Source organism: Eschrichtius robustus, chromosome 4 (assembly GCF_028021215.1).
Source record: "Eschrichtius robustus isolate mEscRob2 chromosome 4, mEscRob2.pri, whole genome shotgun sequence".
Taxonomy (NCBI): Eukaryota; Metazoa; Chordata; class Mammalia; order Artiodactyla; family Eschrichtiidae; genus Eschrichtius; species Eschrichtius robustus.
The window spans coordinates 88,069,493-88,092,138 of record NC_090827.1 but is presented as its reverse complement, the minus strand read 5'-3'; the positions used below and the strand labels follow the sequence as shown (position 1 = coordinate 88,092,138).

Here is a 22,646-nt window from a genome sequence, read left to right as displayed (position 1 = left end):
ATGAGTGTGGGATCTAGTTCCCCGACCAGGGATAGAACCCGGGCCCCCTGCACTGGGAGTGCAGAGTCTCACCCACTGGACTACCAGGTAAGTCCCTGATCTTTAGTATCTAGATGCATTCCAGGTCATAGAGCAAATGCAAACTTTCAGTTTTGTGTGTTTTCAGTACAGTTACATGTCTAGCTCCTTTTGAGTAACATATGTCCACTCAAATAATTAACACGATTGGATATTATACCCTCAAAGCAAATGTCTATTGAACCTGTATTCTAGGAAGAAATAAAAAATAACAAAAGAAATGTAATTGCAACCTAATTTCCTAGAGATTCTTAGAATCCTTACTTCTGAATACTGGCCCCATACTGTTATTACATAAATATTCTTCTTGTAACTCAAAGTTCATCTTAGGAATTTTTAGTTAGGGGTAAAAAATCTTACAAAGAAACTGTTTAATAATGGATGTTAACATGTTACTAAGCAAGAGATGCTCACTTCTCTTCCCACAAAAGCCAAACAGAAAACAGTGGGTGTTACTAATGTTTTCTATTTATTCATTAATAAAAAGTGCATAGTACAAGCCCTTTATCCCAATCCAAGTACTCAGTAAAAGATTACAATAAACCCTGGATGGCACAGACATGATTTGTTTGGCATGATTTAAACATTTAAAAAACAGCAATTAACATTTGGTACATCACATGACCACCTTTGCTTTTAACAAAGTAATCATCAGACATGGTAACAAATACATGTGACTTTTCATTTAGAAATATTATAATGTTAAGACTAAACCTACTATTGCAACAACAAAAATTTAACCCATTAACTTAAACTCTCTCCATTTCTCCTTCAAGTTGCTGTTCTGTGTCTTAAGCTGAGCTGGTCAAATTTTAGCACGTATTCATTTAGAGTGACAGACTTTGATTCAGGGTGAGAGACTTCTGAGGTTCCTTTGAAGATGTAAGATATAGATAATTCTATAAACACTGTAATATCGCATACCACAAAGACACTAAAAGTAACCATGGAAGAGCTGTATTTAATAGTTACTTCTGAAACTTTCTCCAAGTAGTTTAAAATATGACCTGCTGACCATGGGATAGTGTTTGGATAAATACATGATAAAATCTTTTACTATACACAGTTCCAATGTTAACTTTTTCCACGTGGAAAGCAAAAAAACATTATTTTGCATAAAAGAACATTAAATAACCTAAAACAAAATAAACTCTTAATGGCATTTGTGGAATGTTTAAGAGCCAAAAGTGATTAAAATGTGAAGCTTTATCTTTCTTTTTTCCAGATTATTTAAAAATGACTGTAGCCACAGTGCAGGTGAATGTTTACAAGCCAAGTAATGAATAAGAGTGCTCAATAAAAAGGCCACATGTAGAAGCTTTAGGAATTAAAGAGAATAATATGAATTACTAGTTAGGTTAATAGAAATACTTTATGTGCTATTGCACACTGTCTTTGTCAGGAGTGCAGAGAAATTTTACAAGCAAAAAAACCAAGACTAAATACTTCACTAAAAAACTTTCGTTACTAATTAAATAGATGGTCCATATAGGAAAAGGTTAATATTCTAATGTAATGTCAATTAAGTATATGTGACAGAAATGAAGAACTAGGAACAAGAACCCAGATTTCCAGGTCTCTAGCTAACACTAGACATTCTGTTTCCATGTCATAGCCACTTCTTCAACCAAAGTCAATTCTTAATTATTTGTGAGCCACAGATTCAGTGAACACATCAGTATCTCATCCAGAGACTAGCCTTCTAGCAGCTTAGAGAGCAGATTGTTAGGAGATATGTGCTAGCCTTCAAAGTTCAGGGGCAAGGACAGAAAAAGGAATGCTTATAGGGATTTAGCTCCATCTTAAGCCATTCCTGCCTCTCTGCTTTAAATGCTTTAAGAGCTGTAGAGCTGGGAAGGCTTCCAATAGGCCATATTGAGAGAAAAAAACCTTAAGTCTATGGTGTTCATTTATCCAGGATTTGACTTACCTGTGTTACAATACCCCTCAATTAACACAAGTAATTAAGAGTAGGTTATATCATTTCAAGAAGTTGAGGACAAAGCCAAGATGCACAGGAGGAATGCAAGCAGTCAGTAATGGATTATATAATGAAATGAAGCCCTTACAGTGTTTATAGCCTAGAATATAATCATAATAAAGGGGAAAAATACCCTATGAGCATCACATAATTGTATCAGAGACTCTATTAAACAGTACAATGATATAGAGAAGTTTATTCAATTCATACAAGTAATTTCTCAGATCTATACAGTGAAAAGCTAAACTGACCTAGTGGGGGAAAATCCTTACATTGATAGCAAAATATCTTTTAGCCCCCATAAATCATCTGCAATCACTTGCTAGGAAAAAATTCCATAACCACACAGGTCATGCAGAATTTTTTTATGCCCTTTGTATTCATTTTCTATCAAACTGAAAAAAAAAAAATGCAACCTTTTACATTTTTACACATTTCAAATTTTTACTTATATTAATGCTCCTCCCCACCCCAATCCATCCTATTACCAAACAAGAATGAGACAGAGGTTGAGAAAAAAAAAGATCCTTGATTGTTTCTCATTTTCCTCCTTTTCCCTTGGAGTAAACCAAGAATTCATTAAATATTGTTTAAAGTCAGAAAGATAACAAGATTCAAAATTTTTTCTTCAAAGAAAACAATAGAGTAAATAAGTAAAAAACAGCATTCAAATATCAGTAACCAAACAGGCCCCCAATACAGCTTTAAGATAGTTTCATTTAACAGGGAAGTTTTACAACAGAAAAGCAGCTTCCTGAGAGGCACCCACTTCAAAAATAAATTATAGCTTAAATTATTACTGTATAGATTACACCTGGCAAATGCAGAAAGAATTAAATTTTTTCCTCCTTTCATGAACTGTGTAAGGCTAGTATACAGTGGCTTACAAATTTCATATAATGGACTGTAAATCATCCACCATATTTAAATCATGTTTAAGTTTTCTTATATTAGACATTTTTATGGGAATAAAAACTTAGTAAACAATTACTTCATTTCTTCTTTCCTCCTTTGCTTTGCCACGTAAGCCAGTTGTAGTGGATGATATAGATTTCAGCTGTAACTTGTAAAATATTCCAACGGCTGTCACAGTCCCAAGAACTAGAGAAAACTGCCATCCACAAATAAACTACCAAGGTTAAGTGTAAATACAATGTGGTTCTAATTTTCTTTCATACAATCTCAGATAACCCCAAATAACTTTATAAATACCTTATTAAAAAAAATCTTTAAACCCATCAAAACTATTTAAAATATTTAAATGTAGAGATCTCAAATTTCCTTCAATCAGGCCAGAAATTATCACAAAAATTATGATCACAGTTACAAACAGAATGAATGGAATGTTTAAGTTTAGGATAACCAAAAAAGCCCCATGTAACTTTTTAATGTATCATTTACTCAAATACAGGAAAGGTGATAACACAGGAAGCAAAAATAAGCTTGCAAGTGAAATTTCTAGAAGCTCATGAAAACAATACCATCCCATATGGCAGATGCAAAAGAAAAAACAGTTCTAATGGGGTTAAGAGTACTCTGGTCATCTTCGTTCATTTGGTCGTGCAAGGTGTTAACTATTTTTACTTCCCATATCCACAAAGTTAGTCCACAGGAGGGGCTGGGGGATCCTGTCCCTGGCATTAAAGAGAGAGAAATTATGAAATTGACTTCTTAAATCTCCCAGTGCAACCAGTCTAACATTAACATATACAGTAAGAATTGAGCAGCAATGCCCCTCACCTTCCCATCCCAAATCATATACTTATTTGGACCTCTTGTACGTTTTTGCACAAGCGAGCACTAGATTAACACTGTGATTCACCGATGTTTGTCTCTTTCTTCCTTGTAGCATGGAAGAAAGGAAAATTTTGTAACAGTGATATTGACTTAGGTAAAAGTGCTCTCCCTGACAGCTCCAGAGGTGATATGTAAACCAATCAAGGTAGTCTCATCCCTCTTGCTAAGGTGACTGAGTACAGTACAATCAAAGTGAAGCTAAAGACTTGTATTTCTCACTACAGAATGTCAGTCAGTGAGGAAGTATGTGGCACCAGTTGCAACTGGCAGCCGCCCTATAGGGACCAGAAAGGGAGCCCACCTTGGAATAAAGCTAATGGTCTGAGGAAAGAACCCAGGTCTCTGATGACGCTGTTAAACTTTCTAAACAGTAATCCTACCTCTGGATTTTTTAATGTGTAAACCAATGAAGCCAATTACTTAAACCAGGCTGAACAGATTTTTGTTACTTGTTATAGAAAGCTTCTGAACTGTAAAGGAAAGAGCAGACCTTTTAGGAATCTTCAGGAAGATCCCATTTATTTACTCTGACATGCTATATGAGGCCCTAGTTGAGGATAATGAATTTTTCTACTTGCAATTAGTCAATATGTTCTCTTGCTTATTCCTAGAGCTGTGGGACTATTATTTTTAGAACTGCTGGTCTACAATGAACTAATAAGGTTCAGGGGACTGTCACTTTTGAATGGCTTCTAATTGAGTTGGGTTTCTTTAGTTCCAAACATTAAGGATGCTGCTCTTTGATATGAAAGTATTAAAACTGCGCACAGAAAGTAAGAAAAACGGCTTAGGAGAAAGCACTTTATCAAGACAATATACAAGCTGTTTTATGGATACCCTCCTCTCCAAGAAAATCCTAAAATAAATTTAAGGCATTTTACATAGTGTTAATGATGCCTTCTTTCTTAACTAAAGTCAGCATGCTACATATATAAATGTTTTAATCCTAAAAAAACCCAAAGCACTGACCAGTTAATACTGCACATTTGCTTTCTCCTGTATAAGCAATTGGTCTAACCAAACTTCTTTTTAATAGTAACAACGAAGGACTGGGGAAAAGAAGCAATTATTTTAGGTTGGAGAAGGGAATTAGTGGGATAATTTGGTGTTCAACAAGTGAATCCATCATGGAAATACTTTTAGAGGTAATATCCAAATCAAATGGGAAAGAAAAAAATATAAACACTGGTTCTGAAAATGATTAAAGGAATCCTTTAATGGAGGCTCTGTCAAAAACTCCTTGTTGGGTCACTGTATCATACTTTCAGTTAGGTTCTAAAAATGGCTGTAATCATGACTATCAAGATTTATCAACATGAATGATTCCTACCTCTCCTTTTCCCAGCTCAGTTGACCTATTGTGATGCAGAACTGGAAGAATGAAGTTGAGAGAAATAGGATGGGAAAACAGGTTTAGCCAGATAGGCTCAGTGTCTCTGTTGTATTTAATAGTGAGGACAGAAGGGGAGAAAATGAAGAATGTGTGTGTAGAAACATTTGAACTGTAGCTAGTAAGAGAATTTGGGGAGCTGGAAGCATACGAGGCAAGGGATCAACTGTGAGGTGGATAGAACTGGGTAGTGGAAGACTGAGATTTGAGAAGTACTGCTGTGGATTATTACGAACTGGATCATTTTTTAGGTTTCTCACGTGAGTAAAGATTGGAATTCATCTTAAAATGATTTGGGGGCTACTGGTCTGTACTTCTCTCTAAGTGCGACTCCACGAAGACTAAGCCATTTGGGGTTTCAAGATTTACTAGGACTACATAGGAAGAACTTACTCCGTGAGCTAAATCTTCCTCTTGCTAATTCAGATATTTCCGTCAAAACAAACTCCTCCCCTTTCCCAGGCCACACCCATCCCCCCACCCCAAAACATTTCTAATCCACAACACTTACATTATGAGGACTGGTTGGTTTTCCAGTTAGGTTGGATCCTCTTAGATTAGGAGGTCTCAGTAGAAACAAGATCACTGCAATAACCATCCAGGCCATCAAGATCATGGTAATACTGATGCCATTATCACTAGGGGGTCCTGGTACTAAAGACAAACAGAAAATGTATTTGCAACAAAAACTGTAGAAAAATTATAATATTGTTAGATAAATGTAAAAACAAATCCTAATGTTTAAATAGCAACTTCAAAAATTATATTATTTAAAAAAATGCATTAGTAATTTTAAGAATTATTAAATATTACAGCTTCAATTTCCCTTTCCTCCTGTGAGAAAATCTAAATGGTAAATGGTGTAAAATACTCATAAGCCAGAGACTATTAAATAAAGATTTTTAATAGTATAATAGTTCTTAGTATTTTGGGGCAATAGAATCCTTTGAGAATTTGATAAAAAAGGACTCTCTTTCCACTATAAGAATCCATGTATACACATTCAACAATTTTGCATATAATTGCAGAAGATTCATGGACCCACAAAGCCACCAATCCATAGATATACTGAGATCTACAGAACTCAGGTTAAGACCACATGATACACAGTTAAGACACTCTAGGGGTGAGGGGACTATGCATTTTAATTACAGAAGTAGCATGAAAAAATAAGAGCTTAAGGAAAAGGGGACATCTACGTTGTATAATACATGAATTAATATCCCTTTATGACATGCTCAAACAAATAGATATTAATTTGGCATTCTTTTTTGCAAAAAGAATTTGGATTCAGATCTAGATATTATAGTCTATGCCTTTATCAAGAGAAAAAAGTCAGGTTTCTGTGCAGGTATCAGTCTTTCCAGCTCCTTAAAGCAGCCATATCTTAAATATTTATTTCTGAATAACAAGTACCTAGCACAGTGCCTAGTTCATGGTATGAACTTAACAAATTTCTAATAAATGAAATGTATATTAGAGAACTCAAAGTATCAAAAATGAAAATTCTAGAAGATTAGATTTAAATAGCCTGTCAAGACTATGTATAAATGTTTGGTTTTGGTCTCACTGCCTCAGGAAAAAGTAAAAGAAATCCAGACAAGATTCTGAAACTAAGCAGATGCATTATGCATTACATTGAGGTCCACGGGCCCAGGGCCGAGGTGGCACTGCTGAGGCCAAAGGGGACAAAGTCAAGCAAAGAGCTGAGCTATTCCAAGAGCAGACTGGAGAGGAACCTAGTCTCTGTTCCAACCCAATCACTTCTCCAGAAACAAGTAACACAGTACTCAGGGGTCATCAATTTGCAATGCTTATCACACAATGAATCAGCATGTCCCTCCTCTATATCCATATTCATTCCTTTCCTTGTTCCCTCCTATTATATGTGCCTCCCTTCATAACTAAAAACCAATTTCTCCACTTAAGTTTTGGATCCCATCACTCTTGCAGAAATTTATCCATTATCCTCTGTCTTGTGAATTCAACACCCTCTTCTCCATTGCAGCCACCCCATAATCACCTAAACATGATAAAGTTTCTCCCATATTTAAAAAATATATATATCTCTCCCTCAACCTCCTCTGTCCAGCTATCAAAGCTAACCTCTCGAGAGTGGTCTATATTTACATCTCACTTCACTACCTCCCACTCACTCCTTAGGTTGGCATCTACCTCCATCAATGTTCAAACAACTCTTTGAAAGGTCACCTATGACACCTGCAGGCTGCTAAGCCTAATGGGTAGTTTCAGTCCTCATTTTCCATGACCATGCTCTCCTTAAAACACTTTCTTCCTTTGTATTCTGTGCCATTACCATTGCCAGATTTTCTTTCTAACACTTAGCCACTCCTTTACATGCTCATTTCCCTCTTCCTGGCTTTTACATTTTGGAATTCCTCATGGTCAGTTTTAGGTTCCCTTGTCTTCTTTCTCTGCATACTATCATCCTCACCTGTGGCTTCACTTACCTTCTGTATGCAGACCACACCTAAATTTATATTCAGCCCCAACTTCCCTGAACTTCAAACCCAGTATCCAATTATCTATCTACATCAGTAGTTCTCTATTTTTTTTTTTAAATCTTCATATAAACAGTTCCTAAACTGTGGTGTACTGTAGAGCCAATGCTTCTTAAAAATGTACCTGAATCCCACCTCGCACTTAACATACTCAATATCCCAAACTAAAATCACGAGCATCTCCCCTGCCCCATCCTCCATGCCCTACCAAATTGGATTTCTATCCAGCCAACTGCCTAGGCCAGAAACCTATGAAAACACCTTTTATTCCCTCAGTGACCCTCTATTTAACCCATCATGAAGTTTCTGTCGAGTGATATTTAGGAAGTAAATATTTACTTCCTAAATATCACTCAAGTCTGTCCACTTTTAGCTCCGTGCCCACACTTGCTCAAGCTACCATCACTTCTTGTCCGGTCTCTTAACTGATCTCCCCATACTTACTCTTGCCTCCTCTAATTCTGTCCTTTAAGCTGCTCCAAGAATGGTATTTTTAAAAAAATCAAATACTATTATTTTTATTACTAAATAATAGCTAAAAGTTGAGTGGTTACTTTGATCCAGGCATTCTCTCTTAATCCCTTTTAACAATTTTTATTTTTTTGCCACGCCTGGAGGCTTGCGGGATCTTAGTTCCCTAACCAGGGATTGAACCCCAGACACTGCAGTGAAAGCGCCGAGTCCTAACCACTGGACCGCCAGGGAGTTCCTCAACAATCTTACTTTATGGTCGGTACTATCATATCTTCATTTTATAAATGAGGAAAGTGAGGAATAGTGGGAGTTAAATCCCAATGTCATACAGTTGGCATGTCACAAAGCTGGGATTTAAATACAGTGGTCTCATTCCATAGACTGTGCTCTTAACCTCTTTGCTATGTCATAATCTCTGACAGTATCACATTAGAAGACAGATCCCTGAAAATTACTACTCCTATGGGTAGTAAAAATGGAAAATACAGGGACTTCCCTGGTGGCACAGTGGTTAAGAATCCGTCTGCCAATGCAGGGGACAAGGGTTCGAACCCTGGTCCGGGAAGATCCCACATGCCGCGGAGCAACTAAGCCCATGCACCACAACTGCTGAGCTTGCGCTCTAGAGCCCGTGAGCCACAACTACTGAGCCCGAGTGCCACAACTACTGAAGCCCACATGCTCTAGGGCTCACGTGCCACAACTACTGAGCCCATGCACCTAGAGCCCGTGCTCCGCAACAAGAGAAGCCACTGCAATGAGAAGCCCACGCACCGCAACTAGAGAAAGCCCACGAGCAGCAACGAAGACCCAACGCAGCCAAAAACTAAAATTAAATTAAAAAAATAAAAATTGGAAAATACAGATTTTAAAAGGATTTTGATAAATAAACTTATAACTAGCTGTTAGGTAAAACTAGATTATTTAAAGGTAGTCAAAGAAAGATAACTGTGCCTTCTATACATGATCACTTCTTATAGTGTCCTTTCAGAAGTAAAATGCTAGATTAATTGTACAGACCAGAAGTGTAAGCCCAACGCCAATTCTTATGTTATTCAATTTGGAAAATGGGTCCCTTACTTTTTGATACTCTTCAGAGGTAAAAGATTGTGAAACTTCAGAGAGTTAAATCTCAGATCACAAATTTACTAATGCCTACTTCTAGACAAAGCAACCCTGACAAAATGCCCACGCCATTTTAAGACTCTCATAGTGATAATACGACTCCTAGTTCCCCATAACTGTCTCCTAGCTTGGTTCCTATTGCAGCCTTTCCTTCCTGCATACTGCTGCCAAAAAAGTCTGCTCAAAAAACACTGCTCTTAACACATCTCTGCCGGCTAATCCAGTGACTCACGTCCCACTGCTACTGCTTCAACTCCGAACTCTTCAGCCTGGCCTTTCCTCATCAGATGTGGCCCTACTCATCAATATTACCTCTTACCATTTCTCAGAAAAAGCATTCCCTGCTCTAATCAACCCCATTCCTTCTTCCTTCTTTAGCCAGTGGTTCCCTGGCCTGCCTGCCCATCAGAATAGCCTGTGATGATACCAATGCCACAGTTTCCAAGGCCCTGCCTCACATCATCTAATTCAGGAGCAGCTCAGGGGTGGGGTCAGGAATCAACAATATTTTTAAAGCTTTCCAAACAAATCTGATGCAATAGTTCAATGCTAGTTTGGCTAACAGCACTTGCCAACTTTGCAAACTCAGTCCTTCTGGGGACTGATTATTTTTCCCCATCTGGCATGATATTACAACTAATCTCATTTAACTACAACCCTCTCTCGTCTGTAAAAAAATCTCCATTTTCTCTGCCCACCCTTTCCTTTCTTCTCTAGACTAGTGTAGCACTTCTAGTTTGAAGGAATGGTTTCCCACTTCTCCTAATTAGGTCATTAACTTTTTAAGAACTGAGACCATCTCATAGCTGTTTGACTCCACCACCTCTTAGATACATAATCTCTGTGCCTCGATTTCCTTATCTGTGAAATGGAAATATTACAATCGCCTCATAGGGTAGTTAGAAAGATAGAAGAGAAATGGTCAGTACATGGAAAGCAGCACAGTGCCTGGTACACAGTAGGTATTCAATAAACATCAGCCATTATCAATCTGTGCTCTAGTTAAAATCAGTATTAGGATCAACTAGAGCACAGAAAAGACTGAGTGCAGAAAATTCCTTGTGTGAATAGCTAGGCTGGATAAGATGGTGAAGTGAGAATGAAAAAGGGTCAGACACAAATGGTAACAGGATGAAAGAAGCACAACACTTGGCGACTGCCTGGACTGGTTACGGTAGGAGGAGGAAGAAAAAGTAAGGGTGCCTCTAAAATTTCTGCAGGGCGGTAGCATGCAGAAGAACTCTCCACTTAAAAGGCCAAATGGATGCAGGTTTGACCTGACCTCCCAGGTTTGACCTGACCTCCCAGGTTTGATAAGAGCATTTCTCTTATTCTCTAATAACTTAAGGCCCGTCTCAGAATAAAGGACAATAGCTGAACCAATTACAGTTGAACCTCTTGATCACAGTCAATGTTTTTCTGTTTACAGTAGTAGCACAAACTTAAGATTGGCTCTAGAATGTACTTTCACACGGACATACTGTGCAAGGTTATTAACAAAAAACTGGAAACAGATCTAAACGTCTGCCAAGAGTATCTGATTAAGAAATTATGGTATATCTCTCTCCTGTGTTTTCTCATCCTGAGTCTCCTCAGGGTGCACTATGGGGGGGCTGGTGGTGGCTGCAGTGTCTGATGGCAGGCATCCTATTTCTATGCTGAGTTCCCTCAGTGCTCACCCTCAGGCAGCTGTAATGTGATGGCTTGATGGCTGCAACATCCTTTGTTTACTGAATTGGCAGGCAACATTTTTTTTCATTCATAAGGTACGTATGTATTCAAGGAATGATTTAAATGAACTGAGACTCTTGCATCTTCCCGTACAAAGAAAAGCGCTGACTTCATTAACTTGAGATGTCTGTTTTTCTTTTTTTTTCTTTCTTTCTTTCTTTTTTTTTTTTTTTGCTGCGCCACACAGCATGCGGGATCTTGGTTCCCCAACCATGGATTGAACCCACACCCCCTGCAGTGGAAGCCTGGAGTCTTCACCACTGGACCACCAGGGAAGTCCCTGTTTTTCTTTAATTAACAATAATCTTTTGATGTTCCTACTACCTGGTTTCTTACAAAAACTCCTATATATCCTGGCTCCTCCCTTACCTCTTCAGAGCAGTCCCTCAGAGTCATCTGAGAGGCTGTCTTCCAGGCTTAAGTCCTCAGCAAGTCTATCAAATAAAACGTAATTCTCAAAAAAAAAAAAAAATATGGTATATTTGTCAAATGGAATACTATGAAGCTATAAAACAATGTTGAGGGAAGTCTCCATGAGATATGCTATTTTTTGACAGAGGAAAAAAAGCAGGTGAAAAACAGTGTGTACTAAGAAAGGGGGGCAAATAATATATATTTTGCCTGTACATGCATAAAGAAATTCTGGAAAGCTACATAGAAGGCCAATAATACCTAGAGATAGGACGTGGTTAGATGGGAGAATATGAGTAGGAAGACACCTTTTCACTATACACTAATTAACTTCTTGATTTTTGAACCATATATAAAAACATTAAATTGAATGAAGCAAAAACAGTAAACCTAAAATGTCTTGGGATTGGAGACACTGAGTAGCTGAACTGACTTAGACTTCTTGAAATATCCAGGAATAGAGATGAATGGAGTCACTATAGGCTTTCTGTGATTATATGCAGTCCCTGATGACAAGATCTGCTTCTTCGTGAAGTCTCAGAACAGGCATGCTACTCAAACTCCCCGACACAGCATGCGGCTAATACAAACAAATATCAGGAGCAGCTATTTTAAAGTCAACACAGAGAGCTGAAAGGGCCTTTGAGTGAGCTGGCCACTATGGTTTTTATTGTGACAACTGTTTGGCACTAAATATTCTAAATGTTAATATAGTGCCAAGTAATCTAGATATTAAGAAGCACAATCACATGCGGGATATAAAGTCTGTTCCCCTCACTGCCTAGGAATTAATTGCCTTAAGAGGGTAAATACTTTTTACTCTATGGTCTAGAAAAATGTCAAATCATAAAAATGTAAAAGGACTTTGTACACCAAAATACAGGGTTCCATTTTGCTCAAGGGTTAAGTCTTTGGTTACAAGAAAAATTATTACAAATAAGATGTCAAATGGAATATTCACAATGAAGCTATTAACTTAGCTGGACACCAGGAAGATGAAAGAGAGGGAGGCTCTAAGAGCTGGCAGATCCTGAGGGATTATTTCTATAAACGTATATAGGTCTCCAGTGGGAAAAGCAGAAACAGAACAGCAGTGAAAGTGGACAGTGCACCAGCAGGCTTTAACCCTGTGATTTTGGAGTTGTATACAGTAATTACAATATCCTCAGAACATCTACCCATCTTTTGATTTACTCCAAAATTAAATTAGCAATAGAGCTGGTTTCCATACAACTCTTTATCTGAAAGACAGTCTTTCAGAAGAGTGGGCAGACTCATTCTATGCAGCTCTAGAGAACAAAACCGTGGGTAAATATCACGATGAAGTGGAACGTAGCTCAACATAAAGAATCATGCAGCAACTAGATATGCTCACAGATGGCAACTAGATTCTGCTACCACATGAAGTAATGAACTTCATATTCTATTAAATCATCTCAAATACATGCAGCACATCATGGTAGGCACAATGGATACTGTGATATCATGATATAATAAGAAATACATATTTGGTCTTCATTCTGGTTCCTGTCAGAAAGCTGCTAAAATCCTTGGAATTTCCTGAGTGATACGGGTGAGAGGAACGTCTTTTCTTATTCATAATAAACCCCTTTCAACCATACCTGAGTTGACATTAATGAGGTGACTCTTAGTGGGCCCCCAGAAAGCTTCAGGATGGGGACTCACTGGGAGTCTGACCAAGTGATTAGAGGGTTGGAACTTCCAGCTTCCGAGTTATTCACCAATGGCCAATGATTTACTCATTCATGCCTATGGAATGGAACCTCCATAAAAACCCTAAACAACGGGGTTCACAGAGCTTCCCGGTTGGTGAACACATGGAGGAGCTGGGAGGGTGGTGCACCCAGAGAAGACAGGGAAGCTCTGTACCCCTTCTCCTCATACCTTGCCCAAGGCATCTCTTCCATTTGGCTGTTCCCGAGTTGCATCCTTTGTAATAAACTGGTAATAGTAATTAAACTGTTTTCCTGCCTTCTGTAAGCCATTCTCACAAATTATTGAAACAGAAGAAGGGGTTAATTGGACAGGTACATGTAAAAGTATGAAATTAGAACACTCCCTGACACCATACACAAAAATAAACTCAAAATGGATTAAAGACCTAAGTGTAAGGCCAGACACTATCAAACTCTTAGAGGAAAACACAGGCAGAACACTCTATGACATAAATCACAGCAAGATCCTTTCTGACCCAGCTCCTAGAGAAATGGAAATAAAAACAAAAATAAACAAATGGGACCTAATGAAACTTAAAAGCTTTTGCACGGCAAAGGAAACCATAAACAAGACCAAAAGACAACCCTCAGAATGGGAGAAAATATTTGCAAATGAAGCAACTGACAAAGGATTAATCTCCAAGATTTACAAGCAGCTCATGCAGCTCAATAACAAAAAAACAAACAACCCAATCCAAAAATGGGCAGAAGACCTAAACAGACATTTCTCCAAAGAAGATACACAGACTGCCAACAGACACATGAAAGAATGCTCAACATCATTAATCATTAGAGAAATGCAAATCAAAACTACAATGAGATATCATCTCACACCGGTCAGAATGGCCATCATCAAAAAATCTAGAAACAATAAATGCTGGAGAGGGTGTGGAGAAAAGGGAACACTCCCTGCACTGTTGGTGGGAATGTAAATTGATACAGCCACTATGGAGAACAGTATGGAGGTTCCTTAAAAAACTAAAAATAGAACTACCATATGACCCAGCAATCCCACTACTGGGCATACACCCTGAGAAAACCATAATTCAAAAAGAGTCATGTACCAAAATGTTCATTGCAGCTCTATTTACAATAGCCAGGACATGGAAGCAACCTAAGTGTCCATCATCGGATGAATGGATAAAGAAGATGTGGCACATATATACAATGGAATATTACTCAGCCATAAAAAGAAATGAAATGGAGGTATTTGTAGTGAGGTGGATGGAGTTAGAGTCTGTCATACAGAGTGAAGTAAGTCAGAAAGAGAAAAACAAATACCATATGCTAACACATATATATGGAATCTAAGGGGAAAAAAAAGGTCATGAAGAACCTAGTGGCAAGACGGGAATAAAGACACAGACCTACTAGAGAATGGACTTGAGGATATGGGGAGGGGGAGGGGTAAGATGTGACAGGGTGAGAGAGTGGCATGGACAAATATACACTACCAAATGTAAAATAGATAGCTAGTGGGAAGCAGCCGCATAGCACAGGGAGATCAGCTCAGTGCTTTGTGACCACCTAGAGGGGTGGGATAGGGAGGGTGGGAGGGAGGGAGATGCAAGAGGGAAGAGATATGGGAACATATGTATATGTATAACTGATTCACTTTGTTATAAAGCAGAAATTAACACACCATTGTAAAGCAATTATACTCCAATAAAGATGTTTAAAAAAAAAAAAAAAGAAGAAGGGGTTGCGGGGACCCCTTAATATATTGCGGGGACCCCTTATATATCCGATTAATATATATTTTACGAAAACAGCATAAGCTCATTCGTGAAAATTTAGAATACACAGAAAAGTAAATATATCGCTCAGAGGAAACAACTGCTTAAACCATTTAAAGACATGGCTGTTAGAAAGGATTTCCACCAAATGCTAAAAGAACTGGGGCGGGGTGGAACAACTGGCAAAGATAACTGAATTAATACTCTAGCTCTAGAGTTGTGCCTTTATACTTGGATTAAAGAAGTGAAATTTCACCCACAGAAATAAGAGTATACTTGGTTTACAGGTGGGACTGGCTCAAGGGTCACAAATACCACAAATATAATAAACACTTGTTTTCCCATAAGGAGTTCAATAAGATTATTTTCAACTAGAAGAACACGTTTTAGCTTTACTGCTGAGGCAAAAATTTATGATGCTTATCAGAGGGCACACTGCAGATTAATGAACACTACTGAAGAGACAACATAAAGAAATCTGGAGTTGGGGAACCACCACCCATCATCCCCAAAACCTAAGGCAAGTCTGCCCATTACTTTCTTGCCCAGAGGTATATAATTATTACCCTGCTGCACCAAAGGACTACATTCTGACAAAGTTTCTACTTTGGGCCAGGCACTTTACTAGCTCCTGTTTCTCTAAGTTGTTACATTTACAGAATTTGATGGGATATCCAGTTCACACAGTAATACCAGTAATTAATAATGTACTAACAAGTTCCTTTATAATGATATCTTACTGTGTTTTGTTTTAGTTTCACATACATAATTAAAGTGGGGCTCAGCTTCAGAGATGTGAAGTATAAGCAACTAGCCTATTAATAAATGCAATTTGGCAATATGTCAAAAGCCTTAAAATGTGCAAAAGGATGTTTGTTCAAGCATTATTTATAACAGCAAAAATATATTAGCAACCTAAGATTCCAACAAAAGGGAATTATTTGTTCACACTGGTGCATCCCCATAATGAATTATTATTTAGTCAGTAAATATTTTTAAGGTAAATACATGCTGATATACTCACAATACAGTAGTGAAAAACAACACATACAAATTGATCCCATATTTCTAAGTATATATGAAATCGAATTGTGCCAGGCTTCACCATCCTGTAAACATCATACTTCCATTCTTACAGTCAAATTATTATGGTGTAAGACTGGATTGGCTATTATTTCCCCTCAAAGTATCCCTCAAATTACTTCTGTCCTGAAAAAAAGATGCCTCATATTATAAGTCTGTCAGCTACATTCACCATGCGGGATCCATCTTCCTGCACTGATTCTCACGCTACCATCACCACTGCCCATAAAGCCATGGAGAAACCTCCCTACTGCCCTTACCGTCTTGAGAATGCTAATGTCAGAGCCAAAGGAATGACTCCAATGTCTCCCAAAGCTTCCAAACCTTGGGAAAAAATGGTCTCCCCTTCCTTCACTCACAAATTCTCAAAGTGAGGGGTTTGTGCTAGCAGCCTCGGTGTTCAGTTCAACGAGCCAGAAGTGCCCTGTTCCACGTGTATTTGCCCAAAAGAAGGGTCTTGGAAGAGTTTACACCAACTTGTTAACAGTGGTCATCTTTTATTATTATGGAAGTTTTTCCTTCTCTTTTTTTTCTTATCTGTGATTTTATAATTTTATTCAACGAACAGGTTTTGTTTTTGTGGCAGGACCAAAAAACACAATTTTTTAAGTTAAAAAATTAAATATTTAAGTAGGAAATACATTACTAAGAACCATTTCCTTAAACGGCAAACTGCAAGAATAATTTCTGGCAAAAAATTCAGTCTTATTCTGGTCTCTAATTCTGCCCCCAATGCCAAGCCTCCTCCTGTCCCATCATTACTTACATTCCTGAAGACATTCTGTGTCTGTGCAGTAGGACTGGGACTGCCTCAACTACAATGAATAAGAAGAAAGGAAAGTTAGCCACTGGACTTAACCAAAAATGGATACTATTTATTAGAAAGATCATGTTTTGCTTTTTAATGAATGCTACTACAGTATATATCATACCTTCAAAATCAGATAAAAACATAGAATATATTGAGGGGCTGTTCAGTTCGGGGGGATTTTTTTCTCCTCAACATAATATTCAAATATACTGTGATCTAGTGCAATTCACCTATTTAAATTAGGAATTTTTAAAAGTCACCTGTGGATGGGTGGTGGTGGTGGGATGAATTGGGAGATTGGGATTGACATATATACACTAATATGTATAAAATAGATAACTAATAAGAACCTGCTGTATAAAAAATAAATAAATAAAATTTAAAATTCAGGAAAAAAAATAAAAAGTCACCTGTGACAGAAACTCCTGCTGCCGTATGTTATTAGACTTCCCAAAGGAAAAGCACTTAACCGTAGAGGAGAGCTACTAGAAAAAGAGTAAACTTCGTTAATAAGGTTTTTTTCTCCCTGAAAATGAGAAGCCTCTGCTTCTAATAGAAAAAATAGGTTCTCTTTGTAGAAAATGCACCTCTGAAAGGAAGGAATTTTTTTTTTTTTCCTTTTTGCTTACATCTGCATAAACAGTGGTTAGACAAGGAAGAAACTAATAAAAATGATATACCACAGGAGTTGGGGGTGGGATGGAGGAATGGAGTAGGCTCTGATGAGATGGGATCTGAAGTTTTCAATGTCCACCTTTACATCTAATTTAATTTTGGAACCATATGATTATGAATTTTAAAAAGATAAGTGAAAAGTAGAAACCCATCTATCAATAAACATATGTCATCCTTTTATGAACGTTCACCCTATGCTGAGGGCTTTTAGGATGTTTAGAAATGATAATCTCATAAATCTTAAAAGAGATGATACACAGTAAACTGAATGAACATGCAACTTTTCAGTTCAGCCTCATTACTTTATAATGACACCCCCTCTCCATTAAAGCAGTTAACACATAGCCTGCAATTGTTTGGGGAAGCAACTACAGAGCAGTCGTGCTTAGCTGGTTAAGCATGGGCTCTGCAAAAAGGCAGATCTTGATTTAAAGTCAGGCTCCGCAACTTTCTAGAGTTTCAAGACCTTGGGTGAATTCTTTAACACCTCTAAGCTATAGTTTCCTCATCTGGGAAAATGGGGATGATATTACCTATATCTGAGTACAAGTGAGAATTAAAATACACAGTGCATATGAAATGTCGTAACAACCCAAGAAAGAAGAAACGTTAGCAATTATTATTACTGTGCCAAACAAATTATGACCTCATCTAAAACAACTACTGGAATTAACAGAACAAATCATCTTGTAAGTTGTTCGCTAAGATGATCAGCCTTGCTTTGGTGTATACCACTAAAAGTGTTCTATTTGTTTTTTGGTTTTTGTTTTTTAAATATTTATTTATTTATTTGGCTGTGCCAGGTCTTAGTTGTGGCATGCAAGGTCTTTAGTTGCGGCATGCAAACTCTTAGTTGCAGCACGTGGGATCTAGTTCCCTGACCAGGGATCGAACCCGGGCCCCCTGCATTGGAAGCGTGGAATCTTGGCCACTGGACTACCAGGGAAGTCCCCAAAGTAGTTCTATTTGAATTAGAATGGGAAAACAGATCTTAATTAATGTAAAAATATGCTGGGTACCTTAAACCTTCCTAAATATGAAAAGAATCAATCCAAAACCTCTTTAAAAATTTATGCATTCTATGGCTATTATCAAAAAGACAATAAATAACAAGTGTTGGTAAGGACGTGGGAAAAAGGGAACCTTTGTGCACTGTTGGTGGGAATACAAATTGGTCGCAGCCACTATGGAAAACAGTATGGAGGTTCCTCAAAAGATTAAAAATAGCGTTACCATATGATCCAGCAATTCCACTTCTGGGTATTTATCCAAAGAAAAGAAAAACACTAATTCGAAAAGATAAATGCAGCCCCATGTTTTCTGTAGCATTATTTACAATAGCCAAGACATGGAAATAACCTAAGTGTCCACTGATGGATGAATGGATAAACACATACACAAACACACACACACACACAGAGAGGAGCATTATTCAGCCATAAAAAAGAATGAAATCTTGCCATCTGCGACAACATGGATGGACCCCAAGGGCATTATGCTAAGTGAAACAAGTCAGACAGAAAAAGATAAATACTGTATGATCCACTTATATGTGGAATCTAAAAACAAAGATCTCATGGATATAGAGAAGAGATTGGTGGTAGCCTGAGGCAGGGGGAGGAGGGTGGGCAAAATGGGTGAAGGGGGGTCAAAAGGTACAAATTTCCAGTTAAAAAATGAATAAGTTATAAGAATGTAATGTACAGCATGGTGACTACAGCTAATAATATTGTAAAAAATTACACATTCTAAAGAAATTGAAAAAAAGATTACTAGACCCTTGGGTCACAAATCAGACCTAATGAACTTCCTACTTTACATATACTTTAAGTTTTACTAATTTTTTCCCAATAAGTAATACGTATACACAGTACAAAACTCAAAAGTACAAAAGGATACTCTATGCAAGGTAAATCTCTTGCTCTCTTCTGTCTTTCAGCCTCCACAGCACCCAGGTTTTTTTGTGAATCTCTCCAGAGATGTCCCTACATTTTTATAAGCATATATATCTTTTCCCATTACTCCTCCACCTCTAAGTAGCACTGTAGCGAATGTAAAACAAAAAGAGATCTATTAGGTCCTTGGATTGAACAAGTACTATCTAATTACTTAAGATATCAAATAAGGAGTAAAAATAACTTTCTTGGGTTTAGTATTTAGCAATCACATAGCATATCCCAAAATCTACAGCTGTGATCGAAATGACCAATGAATTATCAGTTCATTGTACATTATGTAACTCAAGTGCCAGCCCTGGCTTTTGGCTATACCTCTACTTGAACTGATGCCTTTGTCTTCAGGTCTGACTTGCTGGCTGTCTGTAGCTCAATGATATCTACAAATGACATGATTTCCATGTGAAAAGCCTCCAAGTCTTTATATATCCATTTCCTCACAAATCTACTTCCACGGAGGGGCACACCACCAGCTCTAGGCTTCTTCTTCATGCTTCCATCAGTCTCATCCTCCTTTTTCAATGTGGGTCTACCAGATAAGATGCTCACTGTGTTCGTCTTTGACCTCCCTGCGACGCTGGCAGGTCTGGGTTTCACCCCACGCCCTGGCAGTGGGTTTGTAGTCTATAGCCAGGGTCACCAAACTAAAACCTGTAGGCTGGAGGCCTATTTTTATAAATAGTTTTACTGAAACATACCCACACCCATTTGTTTACATATTGTCTATGGCTGCTTTCACTACTACAGCTGAGTTTAGTAGTTGCCATAGAGACTCCAAGCCTAAAATACTTACTATCTGGCCCTTAAATTACTCAACACTACGGATAATGACAACCAGCTAAAGACACCTAGGAAATACCCATGAAATACAAGAAAAAACAAGTATTTTTGTGTAGCTATATAAAAATGTTCATTTAGAAATGTGAGGTGCTCATTAATTATGTCTAGTTATAATGCAACAATCATTTATTTACTTATTCATTCAAAATGTTTACTGAATGCCTACTACATGCCAAGTACAGTTCCAGGTACTGAGGATATGGTGTGAAAAGGACAAAGTTTCTAGTCTTATGGATCATACAGTCTTGTGGGGGAAATCAGACAATTAACAAGTATATTATAAAAATGTCAGAGAGCCACACAGAGAATGAAAGTAGGATGGCATACAGTGGCAGTCCAGGAGCCACTTTAAATTAGGCAGACAGAGGCAGTAACACTTAAGGGACTATCTACACAATAATAGCAGTAAAATATCAAGGAGATGAGCATTCAGGAATTCCAGGCAGAGTAAACAACTAGGAAAGGCCCCTAGATGAAAAGGTGCCTGCGCGCTGGTGTTGAGGAACCACAAGGCCACTGTGGCTGGGGCATGTAAGCAGTATTACTTAGCTGCTGTATTTAGTCAACCTCAGAACCAAATGCTCTCTAGATATGCACAAATCAGCACACTTTTCTGTTAATGGCATTAGTCTGACTGCCTCCAATTCTAAGACATATAACAGATACCTATATGTTTTATCAATGTGGAATAGGGGTACCTTCTTATTATCACATTAGAAATACATTTAAATACAATTATATTTTAATGATAAATTTATAAATTATATTACTTTAAATTATAATTTAAATAATTTATTATTTATATTACATTGTAATAAAAATAACATTACAGAATACTTAGAAATTAATGTGGATTAATTCACTTAGTACAATTATCATTATTATGTTTTCTAGCATTAAAATATGCACACTTTCATATAATTACAATCATTATAATAACAAATATTTACTGGGAACTTTTATGTGGTAGGGACTATACTAAGAACTTTAGGGCTTCCCTGGTGGCGCAGTGGTTGGGAGTCTGCCTGCCAATGCAGGGGACACGGGTTCGATCCCTGGTCTGGGAAGATCCCACATGCTGCGGAGCAGCTGGGCCCGTGAGCCACAATTACTGAGCCCGTGCATCTGGAGCCTGTGCTCCGCAACAAGAGAGGCCGCGATAGTGAGAGGCCCGCGCACCGCAATGAAGAGTGGCCCCCGCTTGCCACAACTGGAGAAAGCCCTAGCACAGAAACGAAGACCCAACACAGCCATAAATAAATAAATAAATAAATTTTAAAAAAAAAGAACTTTAATTTATTTAATCCTCACATTCAATGGCAGGAGGCAGGTGCTGTAACTCCTACTTTATGGATGAAGAAACGTGTTTGGGAGAGGTTGGCTAACATATCCAGTACTAACTCCAGAGTCTAAATTTTTTTTTTTTAATTAATTAATTTATTTATTTACTTATTTTTGGCTGTGTTGGGTCTTCGTTTCTGTGCGAGGGCTTTCTCTAGTTGCGGCAAGTGGGGGCCACTCTTCACCACGGTGCGCGGGCCTCTCACTATCGCGGCCTCTCTTGTTGTGGAGCTCAGGCTCCAGACGCGCAGGCTCAGTAGTTGTGGCTCACGGGCCTAGTTGCTCCGCGGCATGTGGGATCTTCCCAGACCAGGGCTCGAACCCGTGTCCCCTGCACTGGCAGGCAGATTCTCAACCACTACGCCACCAGGGAAGCCCCAGAGTCTAAATTTTTAATCTCAATTCCGTTCGACTTTACAACATACAAAATTTTGTATCATAATTTTAGTTAACATATCATTAGCATGAAACATTGTGTAACCAACCACAATTTTGAATGGTTACAGAATACTCCAGTGAGTTGATATACAACTGATATAAAACTGAACTGAAGCAAATTCAGAGTAAAGTGAAAATGACCATAGATGTAATTACCTAACAGCCTCTAAGATTAACACAGCCAATGTTTTCTTTCAGCACTAAAAGAGATCTCTTTTCCTTTAGGTGTCACCAGAAGGAATAGGCTTCCCTTTGGGACTATGATAAAAAACGGTAATGTACAATTTGTCCTGCTATACAAGTTTCTAGAAAACTAATTCACTCACATACAATTGGTAAATATAGAAATGATGTCAGCTTTATGTGGTAGCTGTGTTGGTTCATAAATGATTTTTTCTAGGCAAGGGGAACCACAGAGTGGGAGGTCAAATTATGACTTTCAGCAGGTCAAATCATAACTCATGCCATGCAGGCAGAAGCCCTTTCAGCTTTAAAATTTTTAAAAAAGTGCCTTCACACATG

The 22,646-nt window shown here is 37.9% G+C and overlaps 1 protein-coding gene across 2 annotated transcripts in view; it reads right to left on the bottom strand.

Annotated features, from left to right (window-relative positions):
- Positions 1 to 528: 528 nt before the first annotated feature.
- SMIM14 (small integral membrane protein 14) overlaps positions 529 to 22,646 on the bottom strand; it is a 65,140-nt gene continuing 43,022 nt past the window's right edge. The window contains exons 3-6 of one of the 2 annotated variants that reach the window (XM_068543082.1): positions 17,286 to 17,357; positions 16,831 to 16,879; positions 5,758 to 5,900; positions 529 to 3,693 (exon numbers count right to left, since the gene is read on the bottom strand). In XM_068543082.1, the coding sequence (XP_068399183.1) occupies positions 3,661 to 3,693; positions 5,758 to 5,900; positions 16,831 to 16,879; positions 17,286 to 17,357 (297 nt within the window). In that variant the 3' untranslated portion in view covers positions 529 to 3,660. The remainder of the gene's footprint in view (positions 3,694 to 5,757; positions 5,901 to 16,830; positions 16,880 to 17,285; positions 17,358 to 22,646) is intronic. The other variant, XM_068543083.1, reaches the window with a different exon arrangement.